Source organism: Athene noctua, chromosome 1, assembly GCF_965140245.1.
Source record: "Athene noctua chromosome 1, bAthNoc1.hap1.1, whole genome shotgun sequence".
Classification (NCBI taxonomy): domain Eukaryota; kingdom Metazoa; phylum Chordata; class Aves; order Strigiformes; family Strigidae; genus Athene; species Athene noctua.
In genome coordinates this window covers 68,415,025-68,442,648 of record NC_134037.1, presented here as the reverse complement: position 1 = coordinate 68,442,648, position 27,624 = coordinate 68,415,025, and the positions used below count along the sequence as shown (strand labels likewise).

General features: G+C 38.1%; 1 protein-coding gene across 4 annotated transcripts in view; it reads right to left on the bottom strand.

Moving 5' to 3' along the window:
* The window catches only part of ADGRG6 (adhesion G protein-coupled receptor G6), a 110,414-nt gene that overhangs the window by 62,629 nt on the left and 20,161 nt on the right, over positions 1 to 27,624 (bottom strand). For all 4 annotated transcript variants that reach the window (XM_074896453.1, XM_074896455.1, XM_074896456.1 and 1 more), the window contains exon 3: positions 3,854 to 4,195. In XM_074896453.1, coding sequence (XP_074752554.1) covers positions 3,854 to 4,195 — 342 coding nt within the window. The remainder of the gene's footprint in view (positions 1 to 3,853; positions 4,196 to 27,624) is intronic.

The window sequence follows — 27,624 nt, the reverse complement described above, 5'->3', positions numbered from 1 at the left end:
ATTTACTACTTAGATTTTTTTTCTTCCCAAGGCCAAAAGTACACTGTAACAATTTTATAGATAGAAAATGTGTTCAACTCTTCCTTGAAAACAGGGAAATTTTTTTCATGGGTTAATTATACTGTAAGCTTCTTTACATAACATGGAAAGTGTTCCAGAAGTGTAAGGATTCATGACTTGAAAGAGAAGAAAGCTCATTGATATGAGCACTCTCCTGACTGTGTTAGGGTGGTCAGGCGAGTTACGGACCACCTGATCACATTTAAACAGTATAGGGAGACAAATAAACAGGGAGAACAGTGCTCTGGTACTGAACAAGCCTACTCAACTTTGCTGTACTCCTCTGACAGATTTAACCACCTTCCCCATACAGTGAAAGGACAAAACTGACAAGTATTTTGTCCATGTGGAGAAAACAATCCTGAAATCAACAATCTTTCCTGATTACTGTTACACAGCCAGTCATCATACTGATGGATTTCAGATGTTAGTACTGGAGAAACTGGTTATTCCATGCAGAAGAATATACATATAATCTTGGAATATCCATCCAAGCATTTAAACTACTTTCAGAATGATGTTAAATTGTTTCTGTTAGGAAGATAACTGGATTACAATGAACAGGGTTTTTTTGGACACACTGCTGTTTACTCATGCAGAATGTAAAAGTCTTGGCTGCCTGGATGCAGCAGGAACAAACCAGCAACAGGCAATTTACTGTTCTGAGATCCCCATCTGCTTTTACGGGAGTGCTGGGACAAAACGAGGCCTGCCTCTGTCGCTTTTTAGAGCCCTTAGCTTGCAGACCCGTCTCACATCTTATATGTCCCTTTACACATAAGCAAGCCAGGAGTCCCTAGACTGTATTTTACAATCCCTTGCAAGGAAAACTGCTTTCCTGCCGGTTGATAGGCGTTTCAGCGTTGCTTGATGCTCAAGGGGTGGTTTTTGCTGGTCCTAGCTTCACTGCTTTCATCTTCTCTTCCACCGATGCCGGAAGAAATGCATCAACTTTAATGAGGTCTGCAAGTGTCTACATACTAAATACCTCTTTAAGAGTTTTTTGTTACTACCTCACTGAATTGTGTTTTTAATCTGGGCTACCGCAGTACTGCTCAACAGTATGTTAATTCTACATGATATTGTCTGAAGCATTTCTGTACTAACAGAGGTCTGTTGGCTCTCCTTCTTCTCCTTTTGGTGACTGAGTGGCTTCCACTCACTTGTGGAGCTACTCAGCTGGTGTAAATTGACGTACTTCCCCTAAGACTAGCAAAACTGCATTCATTTACTGCAGCTGAGGATATGGCCCATGCATCTGCTGCTGGTGTGTTGCAGGAGGTGACAATTATGAAAGCCAACACTTGTGGGGGCAGCCAACTTGTTATGGATTACAGGACATGCTCTGAGAAACTCAGTTTAAAACTGCTCTTTACATAAAACCAAGCAGTCACATGAAAGCTGTTCTATTCTCCACTAACTCCCTCCCAAAACTCACTCTCTTAAATATGTCTTTGTCCACATATTTTGTCTTGCGTACATATTGTACATTAGGACAGATATTAATTATTAGACCAATAATATATTTTTAAATGCCATTTCTAGATAGCAAGTTGCTTTGTGTCTTTGAATGGCCCTTTACTTTACAATTTTGTGTTACTCTGTAAAACTCAAAGTTAAATAAACTACTTAATTTTATTATTCACATACGATCATTTCGGAGAAATGAAAGAAAATATGAATATAACACTGTTCCCCTTGTTCTGGAAGAAATTAATGATTTTGCTCAGGTGCCATGTTTGTTGTAGTAACAATGGTGTCTGCTTGACAAAGGAGCTCTGAAATTCCACTGGGGACCTGAAGTTAGGGGGTGTGCAATCCCTTCAATGGCTTTGGGAATTCTTTGTGTAGCACTGACATCTGCCATGCAGATGCACCTTAATTTCAGTGTGTGTGCTGATGTCCTATTGTCTACATGCTTTTATAACTTGAAAGGAAAGCAGTGCATTATTATCCCTTTACTGGGCCCCTCTTCTGTATCCATCGTCGGGTTAAACGTTGCCATGATTTGCGCTTGTAACTGTCTTCTGAACCCAATATCATTGCACAACGCAGAATATAGTTATAATTAGCCATAGATGCATGAAGCCGCTCTCCTGGCATCCATAGGCAAAATCAAGATGTCAGGTGAGAGTTACAGATTTGAGGTAATGAAACAAAATTCAGCAGCCTTAGTCTTGATGCCTAACTGCAAGCCTTAACACAAAATTTGTGAAGCAACATGTATGTGAAACATTAAAGGTCACTGGACAAAGTCACTGATACCTCACTCACCACTGGGGAGTATTCTTATTCAAAATGAGAGGATAACTTCCAAGCCCATTTAACTTTAATGGTGCTATCCATGAGCATAAGGTACTATTCAGTTTGGCATGGAAATAATACTTTTGCTTTTATAAAAATACATCACCTATAGGTATATATACACAAATAGTTCTCTGACTGTGTCTGTGGACCTTTTCTCTCCTCCTCATTGAACACATCTGAGGGCAATATTGCATCTTTCAATTCCAACTGGAAGTCATCTTATCCCTTATAGCCATACTTAAACATTAAAATATTGAAAAGGAATAAATAAATTTGCATAATCTGATTGCATAGCATGTTTTATGATCCACTTTATAACTTCTTACAACAGAGCAAGAGCTGCTATTTTCAAATAGAGAAACCTTTCAGAAAAATTGCTTCCAGTTTCAGAAGAGAACAGGTGTTCCTAGAAGTATTACTACATTCATATTGTCAGCATGAAAGGACCTCAGGAGAAGTATTTTTAGCTCTCTGTTACAAGGTTACCTTCTTCTCAGAACTGCACAAAAATTTTGCTGGCATAATCAGGACTACTTTTGTCTTATAATTTCTGGGAGTTACTATCTTAGTTATTTTAAAATAAATGATGTGTACTAAATATTAAAAAAAAAAAATCAATCTGTGACTTCAACAAAAAGAAAGCCTACTGAGAGCATGCAACTGTAAACTATAAGCCTGAAATGGAATGAATGGTGAGTAGCATATGGGGTCTATAAGTGGCCATCCCAATGACCTCCCTTACCTTGCTGCTCTTTACTGTCATGTGAGAGCAACTTCTAATTATTGCTTTAAACAACAAAAGAAACACCAATCACATGTTATTTGTACCCTTATCTTCTTGGGGAAAAAGCATGAGTGCTCTTTTTTTTTTTTTTTTTGCATTTGTTAGGCTTTTCAAAATGTAAACTTCGCTAAGTATTTAAGGAAGGGAAAGAAAGGTCAAGGAACTGGAACAAAAAGGTAGCCATTTTGCAATGCCAGTTCATCCCTGGGAGTCTGTTTTAGAGGCTGAAAGCCACCCCTGAGAAGTTCTGCCTTCTGCACAAACTCCTCCCCACTGTTGGGTGTTTCACCGGGCCAGAGGTCCAGGCTGGCCTTCTTTCTGGCTCAGCTAAGTTCCCTCTCATGCTCGCCTCTAGGTTTCTATGTCCCTCTCCAGGTATGCTGATGTGAAGGACAGGTGTCCAGCTTCCAAACCCTCCAGCATAAATCCCCAGGGAGAGGAACTGTTAAGCCTAAAATCTTTGCATGTGAAAAGTTTTTCTAGCACACTTGACGTCATGTCCCAGAATAAAATAATTTCTTTTCATCCTAGTTAAAAAAAGAAACAAACAAACAAAAGAACTCTGTAGCTTTAGCCTGCAGTCTCCCCATTCTTCCCCTTCTCATGGAGAACTTGATTCCTTCAGGAAGCATCATTCTAATCCTTACAGGACATTTCTTTCTAACATTTACAAGAGGGATGAAATGCTTTGGGTTTACTTACTTCGTACATAGCTGGCATTAAAACCTTTCTTTTGGATACTGAAGTCACTTTTAAATGACACAATCATTTCATTTCCGGTAGAGTTATAGGATAATCCTTTGGCAGTGATGCCACAAAGGTTCATTGGGCTTTCTCCATTGTCTAATGTCAGTGAATCATAAATGCAGCCCGGAGCTTCTTCAATGTCAAAATCGATAAATGTTAGCTGTATGATGTATCCATGAGGTGCTCGGATGATCCACTTGCATGCTTGGCTGTTAGGATAATCACTGGGGAAGCATGGAGAAGTGAAAACTCCAGAAGGGTCAGTTAGCACGATCCTACAGTCGTAGCATCCGTATACTGGAAATAAAACCAGAAAGGGTGTCAGGAAGAGAGATAAGAGGAAAGTAATCACCAACACAATAACAAAATGTATTTCTATACAGAAAAGCAGAAACAGAGATGGGAGGAAGAAAAGCAGAAAAAGGCCTGGTTTCTAGTGGCCAAAATGCTGGAGGAATAGTAGAGCAAAATAATATTTTATGTAAGAAAACCTATACAAAAGAAACAGAAATTACACTGCTAAATATTCATTTATGCACACAATATATATCCGCTATGTATATTGGCCTGACAAAGGCAAAGAGAAAGCAATATTTTTGAGGTCAGAAAGGTGAATGAACTCTTAAACTGCAGCTTCTAAAAAGATGACTGGTATCATTTACATTTTTGGCTGCTGGTCTGATGCTGACTGATGGCTATTGCAGCAAGTCTGTGCCATGCTATTGTTTCCAGTGGAATGTCCCTGGAATGCAGCAGCACAAGACATGGGTTGAAGAGCAGCAGAAGCAGCAGCTCTTCATAGCCCTCGAAGGTTAGTCATCACCATTTCCAGCAAGTGTTCTCCACATTACCCAGAAGTGTAGCAGCGAGCTACTGCCTTTTGAACAGCAAATTACTGCACTCTTCCCATGCTGACTCAGCTCCATTGGCATATTCGTGGCAGTCAGGCTCTAAGAAATTCTTGCCCTATTCCACATACTTTGCTCACCTGCTGCGCTCATCCACAAGAATTTCAGGCCCAGTTAGTCTCCACAGCTGCATTTCTTGTTCGGTTTACATTTGCTCATATTACTTAGTGTATTATATGATACAATTACCATGAACTGCCTGCTGCTAAAATCTGTAACAGTTTGCCAATGCAGCACTGAACAAACTAGGTGGGAACTGAATATCGCCAATAGGTAACTAAAAAAACTAACTTGCAGATTTATGTGGAATTATTTTGCAAACATTTAATTAGGCCACAATCCTGTGTCAAGTAATACAAGTATGAAAAAATAGGACAATGTGAACATGCATTATTAGTTGCCCAAGCTAAAAGCAACTAAAAAAGTTGTCAAGTGTAAACTACATATGGAGCATCTATAAAATAGGAATAAATGCAACAAACTTCTCCAAAGAGCCCTTGATGTTTCTTTTTACTGCTTGGGTCCTGATACTGCTCAGTCACATTCCAATGGTGTTTGACCTCAGCAAATGGAGCCTGACTCTGTGAAGTGGCATGGCAAAAAAAAAAAAAAAAGCAGTATACATCTGCAAGGTGAATTGAGAGGTATATTTTACAGAGTTTTTATAATTGTTATTTGTAATTCACAAATTCATATGGCCCCAAAGATGTAAAAAGACAATTAATTGTCACAGAACCAAATACATCAGAGCTGGTTACATTAGAAAAGATCAGCAGGATGCTTGTTTGTTCAAAGAAGAAAAAAAGATTGTCTGAAAGATTTGCTTGTAGCTTTGGGAAGAGGTGGCACTCATGACACTGGAGAACTTGATCTGTGTAGTATAAACAGGAGCCTATCCCCTCTTAATTCCTCTGCAAATCTTTACAGTCAGAGGACTATTCTCACCTGCCCTGAAACACTGCTGTTCCATTTATTAACCAGAGAGGGAATATTTACTTATTAGTCTGGTGACTATAAATCCTGCAGTTGTAAAAACAGATGACGGCTACATCCAGTGGATTTTTGCACAGATAGGTATCAGTTTTTAGAGAACCACCCTAGACTGAGAGGAGGAGGAACAAGAAAAGCATGTTCTAAGCTGCAAGCCACTGCTGTCTCCTAGTCCAGGGTGAGTAGCCTCTACAGGGCAGAGCAGCTGTAAAACAGCTCCGGCTGGGGCTGCCTCCAGCTGGATGCTCACTGATTCACGGTCCTGCCTTCTTTAGTGCTAGGATAAGGGCTACAGGGGCTAGGCATCTGGCAGTATGCCGCACCCACTCTCCTACTTATTTGTGCCAGAGAAATAAATGACACAGAGCTATCTGGGCAGTTGAGAGCTTTCCCTGTGCACCCAGATGGACCTGAAGCCAGGGACTAAGCTGTTAAGTGATGTAAATACATACAGGAACATGGGTGTTAATGTAGACGCATTCAGTCTTGGTCCCCTAAAGTAAATATTAAGGGCATTCTAAGCATTGGTGAACCAGAAAAAATATGCCACTTGTTGTAAAAATTATATCTCTCAAAATGGTAGAATATTACATTCAATCTGAGACTGGAAATGTCAAATTTGACCATCAGAAAGAATACAGACATTCTTAGGAGAAGCCTGCCTCTATTAATTCTATTGATCACCATCAGCCAAAACAGGACTCGGCTCTTCTATTTATGTCTCTCAAGTATTTATCATTGTTCCTAAACTGTGTAAAAGTCAGTACACATAACAAAAACACTTTTATTCCTGCTGTCTGTCACTATAAATACTAAAACATAAATGTTATGTAATTGGTTTTTATACTCATTTAATCCTTCCACTAACGTATTCTCATTTTATTATATCCATATTGTTTTGTTGGTTTTACAGCACTAATGCAAGAAAACAGTCCCTAAATTTAGATAGGAAAATAAGTGCTCAAAACTCTACATACACAGAAGAAAGATTTGGTGAGGAAAATAGTTTACTTTTTTTGAAGTGGGTTGGCTCCATCTTGGCATAGTACCTATTCTGTCCATGACTGCAATTTGAAGGGGAAATATCCTGTTTTCATGCAAATGTCCACAGTAGTAAGTAAAAAAGAAAACAAACAACAAAACTATATATAAACAGGATGGTTTTGAATGGGACTTCTTGCACAGCTTCTCATGAGAGTTATTTTTCTATAAATACCACCTATCTTATACATTAAAGAGAAAAATTGCTGTGGCAAACTTAGGTTCTCAGCCAAAGCTGACAGGTATTTTGCAATCTCATTAGCCCAGAGCAGTTCTGAACTGTGGATACTGAATACTTGGTGCAATACACACCACAAACATTTCTCCAAGCAATCTGAGATATTTCACTGATTTTAATGGGAACAAATTTAGGTGTGATATTCCTGGTCAGGAACCTCTCATACACAGTTTCTGTCTGTCAAGTATTTTTTATCACCCTAGACCACATGAAATCCACTCTCTAAATATATTTTATCCAATAAAAGCCTGCATCCTTTCTCCCCCTCTTTTTTCCCCCAAACCAAAATGAATATCCCCTCTCATATAGTAAAATCAGGCACTTAATTTCAACATTTCCTAAACTGAAAGTTTCACTGGGCAATTTATTTATCTCCATCTTGAGAATACCCTGGAGTACTGTTTTCATTTCATAATAACTTTTCTTTTCTGCAGGACTCATACTTTCTATAATAAAAGAATAATTAATTATTTAGTATGACACTTCAACACTACACTAAAAAGGAAAATTAATAAATTCCTCTGGAGTATGTAAGAGCTTTCACCAAAGTTATCTAAGCAATTGACAAATATTAATTGACTTCAGAAGGGGAACTGACTGTAGGGGAAATGGCTTTCTCCCTCCTATTGTACCCATTTTATAAGGATAAAGTTAGGCATGGAGATAATGGGCAAAAATGGCCAAAATTTCCATGGATTTTGGGTTTCTAATCTAAGAAATGAGAGTACTGATTTTCCTTAACTACTTAGTATTTGTACAGGGTTTTATATGTCCAAAGCACATGATCAATGACTTTAAACTGCAGCTGGGAGAGGAGTCTGCCAATCTGGCCCACTGTAGAAAATCCAAAAATGAGTACTTAGTGGACAATGGAAAATTTTGGTCAAAGCAATTTGGCCATCTTTAATAGGAATTTACCAGTAAAGGCAGGCATAGAATCCCATTCTTATGGTTGCCAATTTTCCTAACCATGAGACCATTCCCTCTCTTCTATGAGTCTCCTACCTATTTCACATAAATACCTTCAATTTCTATTAACTTTTAATTTATTTTCTTTTCGATTTTTTATTTCTATCGTATACTAGTCTTTCCTACACCATGCTGAATCATCTGAAGACTGTTCTAAAACTAACAAGCTAAGGGCCCCATCATCAGTATGTGACTCATTAAAGATTGCACCATACAAATGGACATGTGCACATGCAAAACCTCATATCCTATGAAATAAAATTGCCCAGTTTGTCCTGTGTACCGATTTTGTCTCCTTAGAGCCTCATCACAGAATTCCATCAGTTAAACTCATGAAGACACCTGTAGGCACTGAGATATACAATTTAAAAGTGACTTTCACAAGCCACTTGTGGGCAGATGAAGCCACAGTCAGACCCAGAGCTACAATGCTGAACTGCAGATTTGGGAAGGAAGCATTCCGTATATAGTTTCAACCCATACGTTCACACTTCTCTTTTTCTGATTTCTTCTTACATGACTAACACATTCCAGCACTTGCTTCTAAAATCTGTGCTAATATTCGTATTTTCCTCTAGCTCCTCATGCTTCTCTGCTTCTCTCCATTGTCAGAACTTTCCCCCAAACCCTCAGATTTTGCCCTATTATACTTTGACTTCTTTCTCATATCTGAGTTTTGACTTCTATGTCTCCACCTGCTTTCATTTCTGCACTTACTCAACCTTGGAGAAATGCTGGACAACAAATTTTTTAGAAGAGCAAAATCAATCCAGTTTGGGACACTGCCTATTTCAGCCCTAAAGACTTAAAGTTTGTAAAGGTTAGGATCAAAAGAAAACAGGGTCTCTGGGGAAAAATTTCTGTGCTTGCAATTTGTGCACCATCCAGTTTGTTTTCACACTAAGTTACACCTTGCACTGGGCTTTTCTTCTTCCAGCTGTAGAATGCAGCTGGCCTTCTGTACAGCATTTTCCACCTGACAGAAGTGTAAATGACTACATATGCGTAGGCAGCCGCACAGGATAGCTGGTGTGGGTTGAATTAACACTACTGGTATTTTTTTAAATTCCATTAAAAGGCTCCCTCATAAAAGTAAGATAGAATACTGCTGGATTTCATTTTGGCATGAAAATTAACTCTACTTCTCCCTGTAGAGGACACAACTTTCATATGAAAATATCCTGAAATATATCTATGTTGCTCTGAGATCCAATTTTCAGAAAACGAAACAAGTTTATGTTAATTCTATTCAAGTGAACAATAAAATCTCCCCTACCTGACAGAATTAGGCCGATCCTAAACCACAGAAAATCTTAGCTACAGCACCTAGCACTTTAGAGATAAAAAAGCAGTACAGAATTAATTATAATTTGCTTTCATGTAGACATCTGAGAACCTTTAACCACTTTACATACATCTGAAAGGTAGCACTTATAAGGATGGTCATTTTGAACTAAGTAAGAGAGAGAGAGCACAGAGATGTGACATGACGGTGGCACTTGCAAGAGTGTGGCAAAGCCCAAAATAGAAGTGAAACCTTACAACTGTTTACTGTGACAGCATGAAAAAATACCTATTTTGATGAACATTAGGCAGGGAAAAAAGCCTACTTTATAATACACAATTAATTGTTGTTTGTTTGTTTGTTTTCCCCTGTTTCAAGGATGCCATAACAGAGATATGACCAAACATTAGGTTAAACATATTTATGACTCCAAACAGATGGGTGAATGAGGTCAGCAATGGGCACACCTGCAGACAAGCAAGAGGAAGGGCCAAACCACCAAAATGTGGGTGGGCTGGAATGGCTACAGAATAAACAAACCCGTGTTATTCTAGTGAGACACAAACACTAAACCCAGAACAGCTATCACATGGCAAAGACTTCAACAGCAGTTTATCTTCACTTTAAAAAAAAATCATTTTGGATGTAAAGAGGATCGGTAGATCTACAGAAATACCTATACACAAAATATGATTATATTAACTGCAGAGAAGTGTCACGTCATTCACTCTGGACATAAAGTAATTCTCTGCTTAGTCACTTGTAAGTTAGTTGTAAGATAAGATGTATACAAATTTTTATACAAAACATTAAACACATCACTATTCTGCAGCCTCTGCACACCAAACTATGTTGTCTGCTCTGTGCACAACCCACAATTTGATCGAGTTCTGTCTGAGAAAGTGCAAATGACGAGGTATGGCAGGTTTATTCTTGCTTCTTCACTTACTTTCCAAATTGTAGAAGCTGTTTGATCTCCCCAAAAGATCCTTATTTTGCTCCAGTATGCTGGCCCTGATAGAAATTACTATACGCAACACATAATTTAATGCTAGCAAGCATTGTAAACCTCAAATTAAAGACAATCCTAATTCTAACTATTTAAACATCCCTAAAAAAAATAAAAGGACAAAAAAAAGGACAAAACCAACAAAAAAGAGTATTATCTCTGCAATAAACAGAAGGGAAGAATCTTATCCTGATGTGTATAGAAGTTTGTCCCAGCACACATGATGTTATAGGGCTGAGGTCTACTGGTTGCAAACATGATTGATAATACAGAAACATTTCTACTTCAGCATTTCTACAGTGTGCACAGCCCTAAATTCACAAAAATCCTGGGAAAATCCTAAAATCTCACAGATATGATTTGGATTTAAGCATGGACTTCAAATTCAGCAACTGTTTAAAGTCCTTTCCTGCACAATGATTCCTTTGAGTCCTGTATTTGAAGCTTTACAGTCCCATCGCCAGCCTTGCAGCCAGCCCCCTGAAGGCAGAACGGAAGGGTTTGATGCCACAACTGCTACTGTATGAAAACAGCAGTGGAGGCACTGCACAGATCCGAGTGGTGAGGAAGGCTGTGCTATCCTTTCTAGTTCTGATTATTTTCTTTTCCTTTTAAGGAAAGAAGTAATAACTGGACCGATACAGACAAACATCCATTCAGGGAGAGAAATCCACTCTCAAACACACAGGCTGCATATGAAAAGCTGGTTACGTGTGATTAAATAATTAACATGAACCATTTTACACCTGGCCTAATGTCCACAGAGAAATCCATTCCTTCCCTCCCTTGCCAACCCACTGCACATATTGTAGATTCCCAAGTTGCTGATTGACTTTGGGGGAGCAAGAGGTTGATCCTTTATATCAAACTGTGACAGAAACAGTTCCTTCCGATCTCTGAATTTCCTTCCCAAATTACTTTCTGCCTGAAGACCAGGAAAGGCAAGGTTTAATTCTAATTTAGTTATAAACTTTCTAAAAATGTCACCATGTCAAAGTCTCTTATTCTCTGCCCTCCACATGTGAAAACAGAAGTGTCATACTCCTGAGTAGGGTTGAAACCCACCCCATCATCCTTTGTGTGTTAGTAGGATATTATATTAACTTCCAGCTCTGCAAAGGCATCAGTAGCGAAGTTTGACACTGGACAACTTGTCTGTGGAGAAATAAATTTCAGCTCACCTTTGGGGGTTTTTAAATTTCTTCAAGCACTGAACAAATAACTGCTGGTTACTAAAATACTTGGCAGTATAGTATAGGTCATCAAAAAATGAAACCCAGTATAATTTAAATAATTCTCTAAACCATTTCTTAAAAGCTTCTTTATATTAATAGGTGCAGAATATACAGAAGCCCAGCAGGATAAATATTACCAGTTTTTATGTGCAACCACCTGCACAGACTCATCAGTAACGTAACCAGAATAATTTAAAAAATAGAAATCTTGTAAGCTTTGTATGAGTGAAACTTTACATTATCCTACTTAAAGATGAAACATAATCAAATGCATTTTGCACAGCATAAGTATAGTGAAGATGTAATTAGGAAGAATCTTTCACCTCCATGTTATTCTTAGGTTGCAAATGTAACTTTTTTTGTTGATTTGTAAGAAAACACTATTTTAAGTGCTATTAAAAACTCAGTCCAGACTCTCATTCTGCATCATTCCCATTGCATCATCTGCACAGTACTCCTTGTACCCAGCAAGAATTTAAAGCCTCCATATTCCTGACTGGAAATAGCACATAACCCTGGCAGAGCCTTTTATAATTTAATGAAAGACAAGACTGTGCTCTCACAAAATAATTCAACAATTGGGTTTTGGCCACTGAAGCCAGGAGACAAAGAGAGTACTATGCCCTGGCCAGTCATATCAGCTTCCCTCGCATCTTCTTTTGCTGATGCATTATGTCTTGTAGCATACACTTTAAATGGCTGAACCGGTTAGTGCACCTAAGAATAATGAAGTGGTAGAAAAAAAATCTCCTCACAGGCTAATATATAGACATACATGAAAATATAACTGTTGTCTGTGAAGTCACTTATTATTCCTGCTTCCTGTTGCTCTAACCCTTACTGCTTATCAGATTATTAACAAATAAAATTTTTCATCACTTTGAATTAGAACTGGTTATTTTCTCTCTTTTGTAAGACAAGAACAAGGCACTTAATGAGATTATATATGGCAAATTGAAAACTGATAAAAGACAGTATTTTCTCTTATGTTACAACATTAGCCTGTGGAACTCTGATCTGAAAAGTATCAAAGTAGGGAACATAACATTCAGAAAGCCAACAGACATTTTTCCAAGTATCTAGTAAGACCTCTGAATCCCTCCAGATATATAATAACTGATAAGAAGAGAAACAGTATTAATAGCTCTATCTTGACGGCGGGCATGACCCCAGGCTCCAGGACTCAACGACCCATATGGCCGCAGCACAAGGCTGACACTGGCACCGCTTGGGCCAGATCAGCCAGCTCTTCTCCAAACCCTTCCTGGGCACGGCTCAGCAGCCAGCACAGGCCAGGGACTATTCCCAACATGCAACCTGAATACAGCTACCCTAGTTTTTATAACTGTGTGCATGCGAGACATGGCCTCTCAGGCAGAGAACAGCCTCAGGCACATCTCATTTACTGGAAAAGAGGTGGCCGGTGCATTTGTGGGAAAGGGATAGCAGCCATGTGAGGCAGAGCATAAGGCTCTATCTTGTGTATCTTACATAGGAGCCAATAGAGCAGCTCTTGCTAGTTTTGGTGGTTCAAACACTATACGTAAATCTGGGAGAAACAGGTGGTAGTACATCCTGTTTCTAACACATTAATCAGAACTAACTTTCAGGACAGACTTGAGGTCAGTAAGAGTAATAATGTAACAAAGAAATCAGGAAGAACAAAGCTTGATTTTCAAATCTGAGGTTAAGACTAGAAAAGCAGAAGTGAGAATAGTAAATTACTGACTCAGGGAGCATTTACCATGAACGTGGGCAGTAATCACCTACTACTAAACCCAGCAGCAGACTTCTCACTAGAACCAAGACAACAGAAGCTGATCTGGACTTCCTCATGACACAACCGTATAACATGGTCCTACACCAGAGAGAGATTTTAAAATTTATTTTCCCAGTATATACACCACAGCATGATTCTTAATCCTTTTTGCAAGGGACACAGATGGACTGGAATTTTATACCAATTTAAGGTGTACCATTCATATGTAGGCTGTTGAGACTTTTGACAGGAAACTGACCTCTTGCCTTCTCAAGATCAGCATCCTAACCAGCCCTCAAACGGAGTCATTGACAGTATATTGACATTTTAAGCATTTGTTATATACCAGGTCTCCAAAACATGATGATAGTTCTGGAAAGATCAGAGCTGATGCTCTTCACTAAGAGTGGGATGCTAGCACAATACATCAGAGACTATTAGAAATTCAGTGTGTTTCCAGATATTTGATACCATCCTCCCACCCCATTTTATGCTAGAATTCAGTAGGTATTTATTTCTCTTGGGTTATCATTGCCACCAAAAGCTCTGACTCCTCTTGATCACTCTAGTGCAAATATCCTACCTCCTGACAGCAGTTGACTTTATCACACAGTGACTCCAGCAGGTTTGATTGATCTGGGAAATTGAGGGAACCAGCTACAATAGAAGAAAATATGTTCAGAGCCAGGGTGGGGGCCCTGCACTGCCTGTTTCCCCTTAGTTATTTGGTTTTGTGCCAATGAAAATGGAAGTGGAAACAAACACACTGACTGGGTAAATCTACCCTGACCCATGTGAGTGGAGTTCACACTGTAGACAAAGTTATGGATTTCCCCCAGAGGGAGGGGGTAATGTGAAAATCCTGTGTTACACCCATTGTAACTTAAGAATATTTTCATTGGCATTCCTCTGATAATCTTATAAAAATAACAGAATTCACTCGCTGGTTTTGGCCTGAATTGGATTTTTTTTCCAGAAAGTAGCAGAAGCTTGGGACAAAGAGTGGTATTGACAGTTCAGTTTAGATATTCTGGTTAAAAAATTATTAACTAGTAAGTGTACAGGCTAGTACAATAAGCACATAGGCTAACACACAGGTCAGTAAAGAGAAGATTATGTTAGGGAAGGGATAGGGTGGGAACAGGCGAGGTTTTTGTGAGGTGGTTGCATGTAACATAATAGTTTTAAACTGAAATCTACATATCATACTCCATCACAAATCATACTGAGATTTGCATGAGGAATGGTCATCAAGAAAGTTGTACTTCTGTCCACTCCAGCAAGTTCTGGCTGCTGGCTTCTAGATGTTCAGTTGCTGCACTGCTACAAAGAGGATCACATCCTTATCTTCAGTAAATCCATGAGCACAATTAGCTTCAACATAGGCTGCACAAGCTGAGGAGCTGTATGGCTAAGTAATTTCTTGGATATCATTCATGCAAGCATCATGCTTCCCTGTGACACTGTTAAAAAAAAACTGAGTGGCAAAACAGCTGACAATCTTTCAGTGAGGTGTGGTTTGTAGGAATTTGAGATCCCACCAAGTCACACAGATACCAGTTAAAATAACGTTATATCTGGGCACAGGTCATGTTCTTAGTAAAACTCAGTCATGCAGATTCATACAAGAAATACATTTCCTCTACATCAGACACAGACTAAAGAAATTGTTAGGATGAAATCTCTGGGTAACAGAATATTTTGTGCAGTGGAAAGTGGAAAATACCGCCTCTTCAGTGGGCGCTTTACCCAACAAATCCAACACACACTCAATATCCAAAGCAGTTTCCATTTGAGCCATGATGCATTTAATATCTTTAACTGTTTATAAGAGGACAGTTCAACTGAAGAGTTTTCTTTCCCAGGCCGCAATATTGGAATGCCTTTTCTGGCTGCTACTATCAGTATTCTGAATAAGCATCATTCTTAACTCTTATGAAGGCTTCTAGAAAACACAAGGTAGGGAGACTTATTGTACTGCTAGTCAGTGATATTCTTCAAGTTTTGTGTGTTTATAGGCCAAATTTTGGATCTGGAAGTTTTTTAGAATTTTTTGAATATCCCAGAAAAATTTGTTACCAGTGACACGGATCTCTTGCAGTAGAGGTTGAAACTATGGTTTGTGGGCATTTAACAAGATACAGAAATTATGCATAATTACTTTACACTGGAATATATTATTATAATATAATACCAAGGCATTCTAGACCTAATGGTAAACACTGACTCGAAACTGATTTCATACAGACTCTCTGAAACTTTTTTATAGTTTTATAACCTGTCCTTTCTACTAGTTTTCAAAGTATCTATTTCAATACAATTTGGGCTACTTATGTTTTAGTACTTTAGTATTTTATGGGTCCTTTCAGTAAACCATTAAAAAACAGATGCTGTCATTAATGTATCTGTCTCATCTGATCTGCAAGAAGGAATAATCTAAGTCAAAATATCTGTGATTTTTTTTCACATCATACAATAATAAGTTTTTTCTATTACACACAGAAATACCATTTTCTACCCCATCATAGAAAATTAGTCATGCTTTCACCTTCCAAAGACAATAACATATTCAGTATTAACACATTATTCAATCAGTTTTGTATAGAGCAAACGGAAAAGCTGTTCCGAATAATGATATCAAGTATTTTCTTGTACATTACTAATGGAGGGGTCAGGAGTTTTGAAAGAGGCTAGAGCCTCTTTGTTAACTGAAGCTTCCACCTCTCATACTTCATTTAGGGACTTGCTGGAAATAGGGAAGCTACACAAGTAAAAGTGAGATCAGAAATTACTTCTCAATCGGTTGCACTGCTAAGAAAATAATAATACTATCTATGATACAGCAAACTCATATCTATTTTGGGGTGTAAGTATGTACATTTTTGATATTTAGTGTTAGTCTGACATCGCTAATGCTATTTTTTTCTCTGTATTCAAAATTTAATGAATAGCTTGTTTGCAAATAATTTCAGTGATAAAACATCTCAAACTGCTTTCTTATCGTGGTGCTTCTGTCAGATGTAAAGATGTAAATAATGGCATACCTAGCTCAAAACAGTCATTCCTTCAATGCTCTATTACTAGTTCCCACCCCTGGTTTGTTGGTGTATTTCTCCTTTACATAACAGCAGAAAAAACCCATGAACACAGACAGCAGTCTTGTACTAAACAGTCAAGGGTCTCCTTACTGCTTCCACTAAGCTTACAATGACTGATCTTTGGGTGACTACACCAGAACCTTTTATTTTTGTCATTCTGAGCTATATGATTTATTTTTCTAACCTCCATCCAGTTCTCCATCCGCTCTAGCCACTGAACTCCCCCTGCAATCAATCAAGAAGTCTCCCTACACGTTCCAGTGCTTTTTCCAACTATATCAGCTTTTTCTACCAGTTCCCCAGAGAAAAATACTCCATGGATGAATGGACTTCAAAGTTAGGTATTTCTGATCAAACTACATGTATTTAACTCCTTGAGGATAGACAGTGTGTGCCCCACATCTCTTTGCATCTTGCCTCTTTACTGAAAGCAAGAAAACATTCACAATGATCAAATCAGAAATAATTGATCTGTGTCTTTTTCTGTGAACTATGATCGCTTATAAAAACTGAAAATATTCTCTCTTTAGCAAGGTAAGTTTGACTAAGTCTGGCTTGATAAAATCTCTGTTAGGTTTCAAAATGCTTTACATCTTGTTTTTACTTTTTCTCTATTTTACATCTTAATGAACTGGTTTCCAGATACTGATGTGATGTTTTTTAACATGTCTGCCACAAAGCTACACTGGTCTCTATGTCCAGCACACGTACAGCATTTTTGACAGCTTTAATCTCAGATACCAGGAGAAAACAACTCTTTACTGAAAGAGGAATTCTGAAAATAGACTTACAACTTCTTGTTTTCTCAAATCTAAATCAGCAAACTACTCAGCTTATTAGAACAAGAATGCTGTCTTAGTCTTAACAGAACTTTCTTCATGTGAAGGAACTTCTTTTATTTTCTGCAATGGTTCTGCTGTCATCAGCATTATTTGGAAACAACATCTAAAACATCTACCACTTAATGGAAACTGCAGAGTTTGACAATTGACTTGTTCTGCAAATTCTGAAATCAAACCAAGCCAATCAACCAAAGGAAACCTCTTTCATGAATCTGTTATTTACATATAAAGCAGACAGGAAAAAGGTATTTTGTTAGCTCTGGAGACACAGTTTAAGGAGGTTTTAAAAGATTAGGAAGTGGAATGACAGGTGCACAGTGTTCCTTGAAACAAGACAGGAAGTGAGTACGAGACAGAACTTTATGGCATCATCCTTCTACAAAACTAAATGGACAAACTGTTCTCTCTTAATAATGACTATAGACTTACAACCAAGTATTGTACCTTTACTTGACCTTTAACACATTGTACTGCATTAATTGCCTTAACTATTCAATTAATGACAGCCAAACCCTGGGTTGCTCCCATATTCCTTCTGTCTGAGGTTATTTTTTAAAATATTTTCCTGAATATTAAGTTCTGCGGTTGAGTTGTATTCAGCAAAGCTTTGAAGCTCAAGCAAGACAACACCTGCCATCATCTCAAAATTTAACATCCTCACCTTGTTAATTTTTCAGCTAATGTTTCCAGCAAAGCCCACCCAGAGAGAACACCAGTGACCACAGTGCTCTCCTTAACACTGTTTCCAACACCATTTGTTACTACATTTCAATTGTTCTCAAGGAAAGCCTATTTCAAAGTCACAGTGAAAAAAGTATCTTCTTGTTTAGAGTTGGTGTCATTTGTCAATTTTCTCTGTCTCCACATCTGAAATATGAACTAACAATACAAAAGTAACTGCTTAAGATCTGCGATCAATATTGAATATCCAGATGGAATATCTGGACCCCTCCAGGAATCAAACTCCATTTTGATTGCAAGTTTAGTATTGTTGAAATTTAAAAAGCCTCAAAGACTGAATCCTTCAAGATACTAAGTCCTGGGCCTTTCAATGATGGAGCCTGACTGACATCTAAAATAAAATGGGCTTAAGAAAAAGAACAAATATAGAAGAGACACTAACCAAACTCTAATATTGAACACCTGACTATGAAGTTCCAGTAGTGCTTACAATTCCCACTGCTTTCACATTACTTAACTTTCATCATAGTTTTAAATCACAATTACTCTGATTCTGCAAATACTCAAAATCTTAAAGTTCGTGATACTGTAACTTTTGATCTAGAATTGAACAAGCAATGGTGCAAGCCCAAAGACATAAACATACCAGCGTGGAGAGTTTTAAGCATACTTCTCAAAAGGAGGGAGGCGATTTTGCCTCCTAAATGTAGATTTACTTGTCAGTAACAGGGGTTAGAAGCAAACAGTTAAAAAGTCAGTATATTTTTACCCATAACTACAGGTTTGTGATTATGCAGAGTTAACTGCAAAGTTTGGAGGGAAAAGTCGAGAGAAATATCTCAGTATTATGGCACAGAATGATTAACAGAAAAGCATTCTGACATGTGTGACAAGTAATAAAAAAGCAGCAAAATACAAAGCATACACCAATTCTTATAGCACACACCATTATGTTACCAGTATGACCCTTCACAGTGCACTAAGTGGAGCAGCAAGGTATTTAAACTTAGCTCATACAATAAATGAAATAAAGCAGTGTTCTTGGGGTTCTCTCTCTCCCTCCCTCCCCCCCATCTTCTTTACATATGCTGTGTAAACTATTAAACTGTAAACTGTAAACCTGGATTCATAAATGAACCCTTCAATGACTTTTATCTTAAGTCCTCCTTTAGGACTTATCTCAACGAACATTTCCCTGCATTGAAAATTCACTTCAGGAGCTAATGAAGCATATCAGTAAAGTGTTCAGAAGCAATCTGAGGAGACTGGTGGGAATAGTGTCTGTCCCTCACATCCGCATCCTATCATCCTGTCAAGTACAAAGTTAGGGTGAACTCTATTCACTCTTGTCCACCCAGATGTTCTAGGTATTTTATCGTAAATCCAGATAAACAATTAAAAACAGGATTTCAGAGTAATAAATGTCAAGATTTGAAGAAGGTATTTTTAAACATATTAAACAAATAACATATATAAAAGATATAGAATTATCTTTATTTTAGTTTGAGATTCTCTGCTTATTAGAAGCTTTTCTCCTTTCATGGTCCTTGACCAGATTACCTAGCTTCAGCCTTAATCCAAAACTCTTAACTCAAAGAAATGTTCTCATTGTTTGCAGTGAAATTTGGATCAAACCTTACAGACTCAAATATGAAAAACTGTGGTTGACAGTAAGGGAACCTCAGAGGGTGATCTGACTTCTGGTCATGTACAGTTCCTGAAATAGGAACAAATGACCTACTTTACTCTCTGAACACATGAAATTTAACATCCACCTGAATGCAGAAAGTTATAAAACCCTGTAAAATAATTAAGCAGATCACTGAACATTACCAGAGGGAAATAAAAACATAAATGCAAGGCCTAATCTGGGTACTATGGTACCTTCATAGAGGTAGTGTCAGAAAAGACAAGTGGCCTAAAACCAGAGAACTAACTGTTGTTTGGTGAGTCCTAGGTGTAACACAGAGTCACAATAGGAAAGCTACACAGAAAATAAGTTAAGGCACACCATAACAACACTTTGCTTGCTAAATGATCATAGCATTGTACTTACACAAGGGTGGAACAGAAAAGGCAGACAAAGCCTTGTGAAAAAACAGTGAGGGCTATATCTGATTCTCCCTTTCTCCTAATAGTATCTCCTTCTGAATATCATATACTGTATCCTGAGAGCAAGGATATTCCAAAACATTCATCAGGCCACCCTACAGGTAGGAATTAAGAGGCATACTAATGTTGCAATGTTGGAACCCACTGTACAGACCTGCTAAAACACAGCTCAACATACTTAACAAGTCAGTAAGCGTTCCTTGCCATGCCACAGTGAGATTTTTTTAGTGGGCATATTTTACTCACGCAAGCAAGAGAAGAATGAGTCACGAATGATTTCATAACAGCTCTGCAGAAATTAGTCCAACACCATGGCTGTGGCAGAACTAAACTGGACAGGCTGTTAGAGCACTGAGGAACAAGGAGAAAAGAGTCCAAAACCATCATTAAGAAGCACAGAGTAAAGGGGATAGAGTTTGTGTAAACAGGAAATAAAGGAAGTCTTGCATTTCACCCTGACCATAGCGTCTAATTGTCATGGATAAGAAAAATTAAACTACTGCTTTCATACTACCTACATGCATAACCAAGTAGTCATTGTATTCTTCATGCTGACATGTTGACCTAAACCCACCTTGCCACAGACTTGTGACAGCATTATTTCTTCAACACAAATCAGTGAGTAAGCCTAGAACTATGGTAGACTCCCATGGAAGGAATGACAGAATTTTTTGACAGATTATCTAAATCTGACTTTGATTAATGACTCTTGACCAAAGACCTAGTCTTAACAAAGTGAATTAGGTCTTTGGTCAAGAGTTCAGTCAAGAAAACAGTGACTTTATGTTTTCTTCTAGATTTTATCATTAAGGACTCTCAGGTAGTAGCTCAACTAAGACGCAGTCAATATAAAGAAGCTCTTAGTTATGGAAAGTACTCCCTATTCTGATTACTCCCGTTTTGACACTAGTGGCTAGGTCTGCAAAACAGCTGCTGCTCAAGAGTTAAAGAATTATTGTACCTACTTTCTTAAAAAAGACAGGCTATTCCAGGTCTCCTAATTCTTATGTAATTCAATTTATTAAATCTATTTTAATAGCCATATGGTGGGCACTAGCATCAATCACTGCAACTTTTTCAGTGAAAGTTACTGAGCTGTGTGTGCAAACCAGCAGGGAAGTCCAGTATGGTGCAGGATAGCTTCAGTACAGCTCTCCCTCAGGATGCACAGAAAAGTCAAGAAATCTTTTAACACCCGCAGGTATTAAATCTAATATGAGCCTAATACCTGGTCAGCTGATCCAGAAATGTTAATTTGGTGTAGCAAAGAAGTAACTGGCAGATTAAAAATGTGATAGCTGCTAACTGGACCTCCTGACAATAAGTAGCAGAGGGATAACCAAACAGAAAATCTTATTTTAAAAAAAAATAAAAAAAATTGAGAAATCTCCTTCAAAAAAATATTTTGCAAAATAGTATCAAATAAATCACTTCAAGCAAATCTAAACATTTTGCTGTATTGCTTTTAAAAATTTTAGGAACCTTTTTAAAATACTGAAGTCAATTCAAAACAATGACTCAAAATTTGCTTTGAATTTTCAAAGCAGTATTTTTTTGCCACCATCAAAACATTACAGTTAGAATTTTTATCCTGTTACTTTTCCTCAAAATTTATGTACTTTTCACTTTCAACAAAAATAATATATTTGGAGACAAAAAACCCAGTCTGATTTAGTAACAACTCCATTCCTCATTCAAACAGCTTTCCAGGCATTCTGATATTTTCTTTCCTCTTTGCAGTTTCTTCAAGTGTTACTGTGCAGTAAACTCTGCGGTGAGACAGAGTGCTGAAGATCAATATGTAGTCTGAAAACTTTCAGGTGTGCTAGACAGCTCTCCGTGACTTTCATGAGTGCAGTGGTTTCTCCATCCAGGCCCTTCCCATCCCCTCCTGCATTCAGTCTCAAGACTACTCAGCCAGAACAGTCAAAACAGGCTCTGACAGTATACAGTACTAACAGCAATTATAGCATTTTATAGCATGTGATAATTGAGTCATTACGATCAGGCTGCAACAACTACAAGAAGGAAAATTCTTATAATAGCTCAGATGGTAATTGCTTGCATTTTTTCTTTAGTTGAGTCTGGATCAGTTATGAAAAGAGCACTGCTTGACGGTCTACCTAGGACACAGTTAGGCGAAATGCCTTCCTTCCAGCTGAGGAAGGCCTACAATGCCGAACAGACCCATTCAGGTACCAACTTGTATCTATGCAACATCATAGAAACAAAAGGTTGATGTCATCCTGATCTAAACTGTCATGAAACTGTGACCACATCTCCCAGTATCAAATCACACACTGCACTGCATGGTAGTAATGGTGACAGGCTAAACACTTCTTTGCTTATCTGGTAAATCTGCTCTAGCCTGAACTCTAAACTTAACTAAAATGAACAACCAGCAGCAACTTTAAGCAGTTCTTGGTTATGGAAATAGCAGAGGGTTGTTTGCACATAATCAGGCAACTACTGGATTCACCATCAGTTATGACTGACAAGCATTTGCCAGGTGTCATCTTTCATTTCTGACTTGACAGACAATTGCATTTTTTCTTTTCAAAATTCTTGGCTGTTCACAAGTGCTACCTCTGAGGCTGACTCTACCAACAAAACAAATGAATACTGTAGCCTAAACCAGCTGATCATACTGTTTCCAAATGGGACAAATCAACAAAAATAAACACCACCATGCTTACATTCAAATCTTTTCAGTAGAGTAAGAATGGTCGTATTTTGCCTGTCTGTGGTAAAAGGTCTGTGACGAACCAGCTCTAGTGAAGTATAAGGTACAGAGTGGGTTAAGCGATAGGTGTGGTGAAGAATTGATATGAGAAATCTGGAAGGCCCAACCTTGCAGCACCTACTGCTTTTATCAGCATGAGGTGTCACTGCTGCTGCTTGCAGGAGTGATCCCATCCTCTCTAGCATGAGCCACATGTTCATATCCCTTCCTTAATAGCAGCAAGGCCACCTTGGGCCACATGTAGCAGGACTACAGCTGCTTTGTTGCTCATAGCAGACTTCTGCTCAAAGCAACTCTCTGCTCTGCCTGAAGCTGGTCCTGCTTCCAGGACTATGTCTCCAAGACTAACAAAAGGCCAGTTTAATTTCAAAAGCCAAAGCAGGACCTATAACCTGAAGTCATCTTGTTCTGGTTGTAATACATTACTCTTAGCACAGATCCAATGTGAAATGTATTATTTCGAGGCAAATCACAGTGACAATAAGAAAACAGTAGTTCCAGTGTAGAAATTTTTTAAACTCAAGAAGTTGAAGTGATGGTAAACCTTGTAGAGGACCAAGATACTATGGAAAACAGGTATATTAGAAATATATTACCATAATCAAAAGTACATTATCTTCCTCCTTTTAGGCACTTAAAGTGGTAAAATACAACTTTAGAATAGAAATGTGGAAAAAAACCATTCTAGACAAGATACTAGTCAGGTATAGAGAGACATACTCCTATTGACTTCTTGCTCATGAGACTACCCTTGTACACCAGTAATGTCATTAATTATAAAAGAACTCCAATAAGTTCTAACTATGAATCATACCCACTATCTTTATATATATATATTATTTTGTAAAGTGAAATGTATGAAAAGATACTATTCTAGTTGTAATGCTCATAGCCCAACAGAACATAAAAGCCGAATAGTTTAAATACACTAAATAATTTGTAATTTGTGTATTCTTGTTCACACTGGGCTTTTTTATACTTAAATCTGTTTTAAACCAATTTTGTTACTTCCTGCAAATGCAAACCTTGCTATTTCATTTACAATTTACAAGCCTTCCTATTCTGAGAAAACAATTACTGTCCAGGAAGGAATAGTATCAGAAGTTTCTTGGCACTTCGGTTTACTAAAAAAACAGAACTAGCACAACAGTGTTATCTTCCACTTGGAACTGAATTCTGCGTAGTCTTTCAAACAGAAAGGTGTAAAACCCTCTTGAACTAGCTGATCTCTGAACTGTCCATCAATAAGAAATAATTTATACCATTTATGTAACCATACCTGAGTTGATATGAGGCTATGCAGAAATGCTCCATCCTTTTAGGGAGAGGTAGGACTGTTAGCCCTATGACTACCAGATCTGCACTGTGCAGAGCAACAGGTTTGTCTCTGCATTTGTGAAACAGAATATATAGCATATATGGTGAACTGCAAATTACTTCAGTTCCTTCTTCATTTTAGCTTATTCCTGTCTCTTCTGCATTTCAGATGAAAGCAGAAATTCATGCTCTCTTTTTCCAATGATGGTTCTTTTCTCACCTTCACAGTCTGAGGGAGTGTTATATGAAAACCAGACATTTTATTCCTTTATCAAGATGGTCAAACTATGATGGTCTAGCTATTCACTGCAACTGAAAAGGTTCTTTGCTAACGTTCACAGCTGTCTAGGACAAAAGTATGAGTACCACTCAAGTGAGATGCTCAAACCTTTCATTACATTTTAATAAAGTACTAGAACTACCTCTCAGTCCTTTCCAGTGCATGTCAACATGATCAAACACATCCTATTATTTTCAAAACCATTTCTGCAAAATGCAATCTTAGTCTAGAGCACTGGAACGGCAGTGTAATTACAAGTCATACATTCTGAAGATTTGCTAATAACATTAACACCTGTAAAGGTTGCCAGTAACTGGCAGTCAGGTAAAACTGGTTTACTCCGATTTTATTTTTCTCACTGAGCAGACCAGTGCCTCAGCTACCACAAGGGATCTGTGGTATAAGAAATGCTAGAATTAGCGGACATCTGGATAAATAAAATCTATTTAGGAGAGTCAACACAACTTCTGTAAAGTGACATTTTGTCTTACAAACCTCTTGGAGTTGTTCTCTGCACGGTTCAGTCATGCTACACGGGTAAATATGACCCAGCTGACATAGTTCACTTGGATATCCAGAAAGTTTCTGGCAAAGACTTTAGCCAAAGGCTTTAAAGGAAACTAAGCAGCCATTACATAATAAGAAAGGTTCTGGCACAGATAAGTAACTGGTTAAGAAGTAGTGTAGGAACAAATGTGAAGCTGTAAGAAGGTGAGAAAGTCACCAGTGGCATTCCACAAGGGTCTCTGATGGGATCCATGTTACTTAACATACCCAGAATGTATCTGGAAAAGCAGTAGAAGAGTACAGACAAAGTTTGCTGATGATAGAAAGCTATTCAAAATAGTGGATACCTTGAAGGCAAACTGTAAAGAACTGAAAAATTAATCTAAGACAGAGTGACTAGGCAATAAAATGACAAATAAAATTCAATAAGTGTGACAGTGCCCTGAGTGCACTAAAAGCCCTTAATTGGCTTTCAGTTCTTGCTGGATGTATGCTGTAGGTCTATCTGTCTCTGGTCCTGTCTCTGGCTGCTCCTGACACACCACCATGAATGTACCCTGGACCATGTTCCTTACCTCACCCAGCTCAGACATGGTGGAACAACATCCTGTTAGTGAGGGCCCTGTCTGCGATGAGGTCATCCCAGATCCTTGTGGGCCACCTCGCTTCTGCTGTTCCCAGCTAGCTAACAGCCCAGGGAATGTGTGGGTGTCCCAGCCTGGGCTTCTATAAAGCCCTTAAACCACACGCACAGGACACCTGGGTGGGGATGATCAGGGCAAGCAAGTGAATAGTCAAGTACTCTTAAAGCTGGGAAAGAGATGAGGTAATGGAGATCTGACAAAGGTCTACAAAAGGTCTGCGGGTGACAGGGAGAAGGGAGAGGGGGAGTATCTGCTCACTGTCTTCCATAACAGGGGGCTACCAAGCAAAGCTGGATTCAAAGTAAAAAGAACAAGGTGGTTCTTCATACAGCGGGAAGTGGACACATGGTACGCCCTGCCTCAGAACAATGATACGTGGATTCAGAGGGAGAGTGGGCAGCTAGTTGACAGAAATCTACTGCAGACTACTAAACAGGCAAAACACTAGCCTCAGTGAGATTTTCCTTCCTAAAGTGGAAACAGCTGAAGACTGGGAGACTTTTGAGAAGATGCATGATGTACATAGGCCTTGTTTTAACTCTTCTGTTCCAGCTGCCCATTTATGAACACTGGACTCCTGGGTTAAACCAGTAACAGACCTACTTCTGTTCCAAGCGTAGATGAATATCAGGATCTTGTCCACAGTTACAAGAAAATTATTTGATGATTTGTAATCCAAAAACTGTCACAGTTATTAAATTTCTTAATTTCTGGAAGACTCATTTGCCCTACTACTAGCTACATGACTGGAAGGTAAGAAAAACAACCTTAGCTCTAAAGGAAATCCTTTTTCAAATCTGATGTTTTTAAGGATTACAATCCTTGTTCTTTTTGAGGATATTGGCACCAGAGGTGTTAAGGAAGCAGGGGGATGCTTGACACTGCATGCCAGTTGCAGTCTTTCATCTAGCAGAAGATTTTCACATCAAGGATATCCTATCCTTGACTAAATATATTTAGTTATTTACTTCTTTTATTTATTTCTGAAGAAGTAGGCGTCTTTCCATGAAGCTCTGGGCACCCTGCCATTACCTGAAATACACAGAAATATTTTATGCATTTCAGAGAACCCTACTTCCTAGCAAAATGCTGCCTTCATTCAAATATCAGTCCATACAGGACCTACTCATCCAGACTCCAACATTCACCAAGTGCTCCTCCAGAAACAAACACTGCTGAAATAGGAGCCTTAACAACTCTTCTTTACATGGATTTTTTTGTCTTTTGCCAAGTGTAACACTGATTCCCCTGTTTCAAATGCAAATTTTTTTTGTTTTTTCCCAGCAGGGCAACACAAATCATCAATAAACTAAGAATTATAGTGTCTTAAAAAAAACAAAACAAAACAAAAATCCCCAAAATACCCCATGCACAGTACTGCCCTGGAGAGAGTATTAGGGAAGATAGAGAAAGAATATATTTCAAATGTGTAACCAGAAATCCCCTTGAAATTATGGATGAAATAAAACATTGAAGAGGAAAGAAAAAAAAAAAATCTTACAACTAATAGTAACATGTAGAAGTATTACAACAAAACACCTCTCTGTTCATTTTTTCTTTTTCTTCATGAAATAATATGTTCTGGTGTTACATAGGTCATACAGAAGCAGGTTGCTATTGTTCTAACTGCTGGGTCATTTAAAGGCCACAACAAATGATTAAATTAAAAGAAAGTTCAACTCCTAAGCAAACTGCCTCACAGTAAAGTGGCTTTGATTGCTCCAATCACTGTAAATCTCAGCTTCCTTAAACTGTCTCAGAAATATGAAGAAGAACATCCTGATTAAGTGAGATTGAAAGAAACAAGAAAAATAAGTAAATAACATTTTGTTAACAAGACTTTTTGCTCTGCATATGGGTCAAATTAAAATTCTAAGCAAGCATCTATGACAGTAATTATATCTATATCTGCAAATACACACACATACCAACATTATAAACCACTCCCAGCAACATGCAGACAGCACCATTAGGGTTTCACAATCAAGGACGCTTGAAGTTAGGAAATGCCAGAGTTAACCTTCCTTTGGCCTTTGTGCAAAGATAATAAAAAAAAAAATCTTCAATT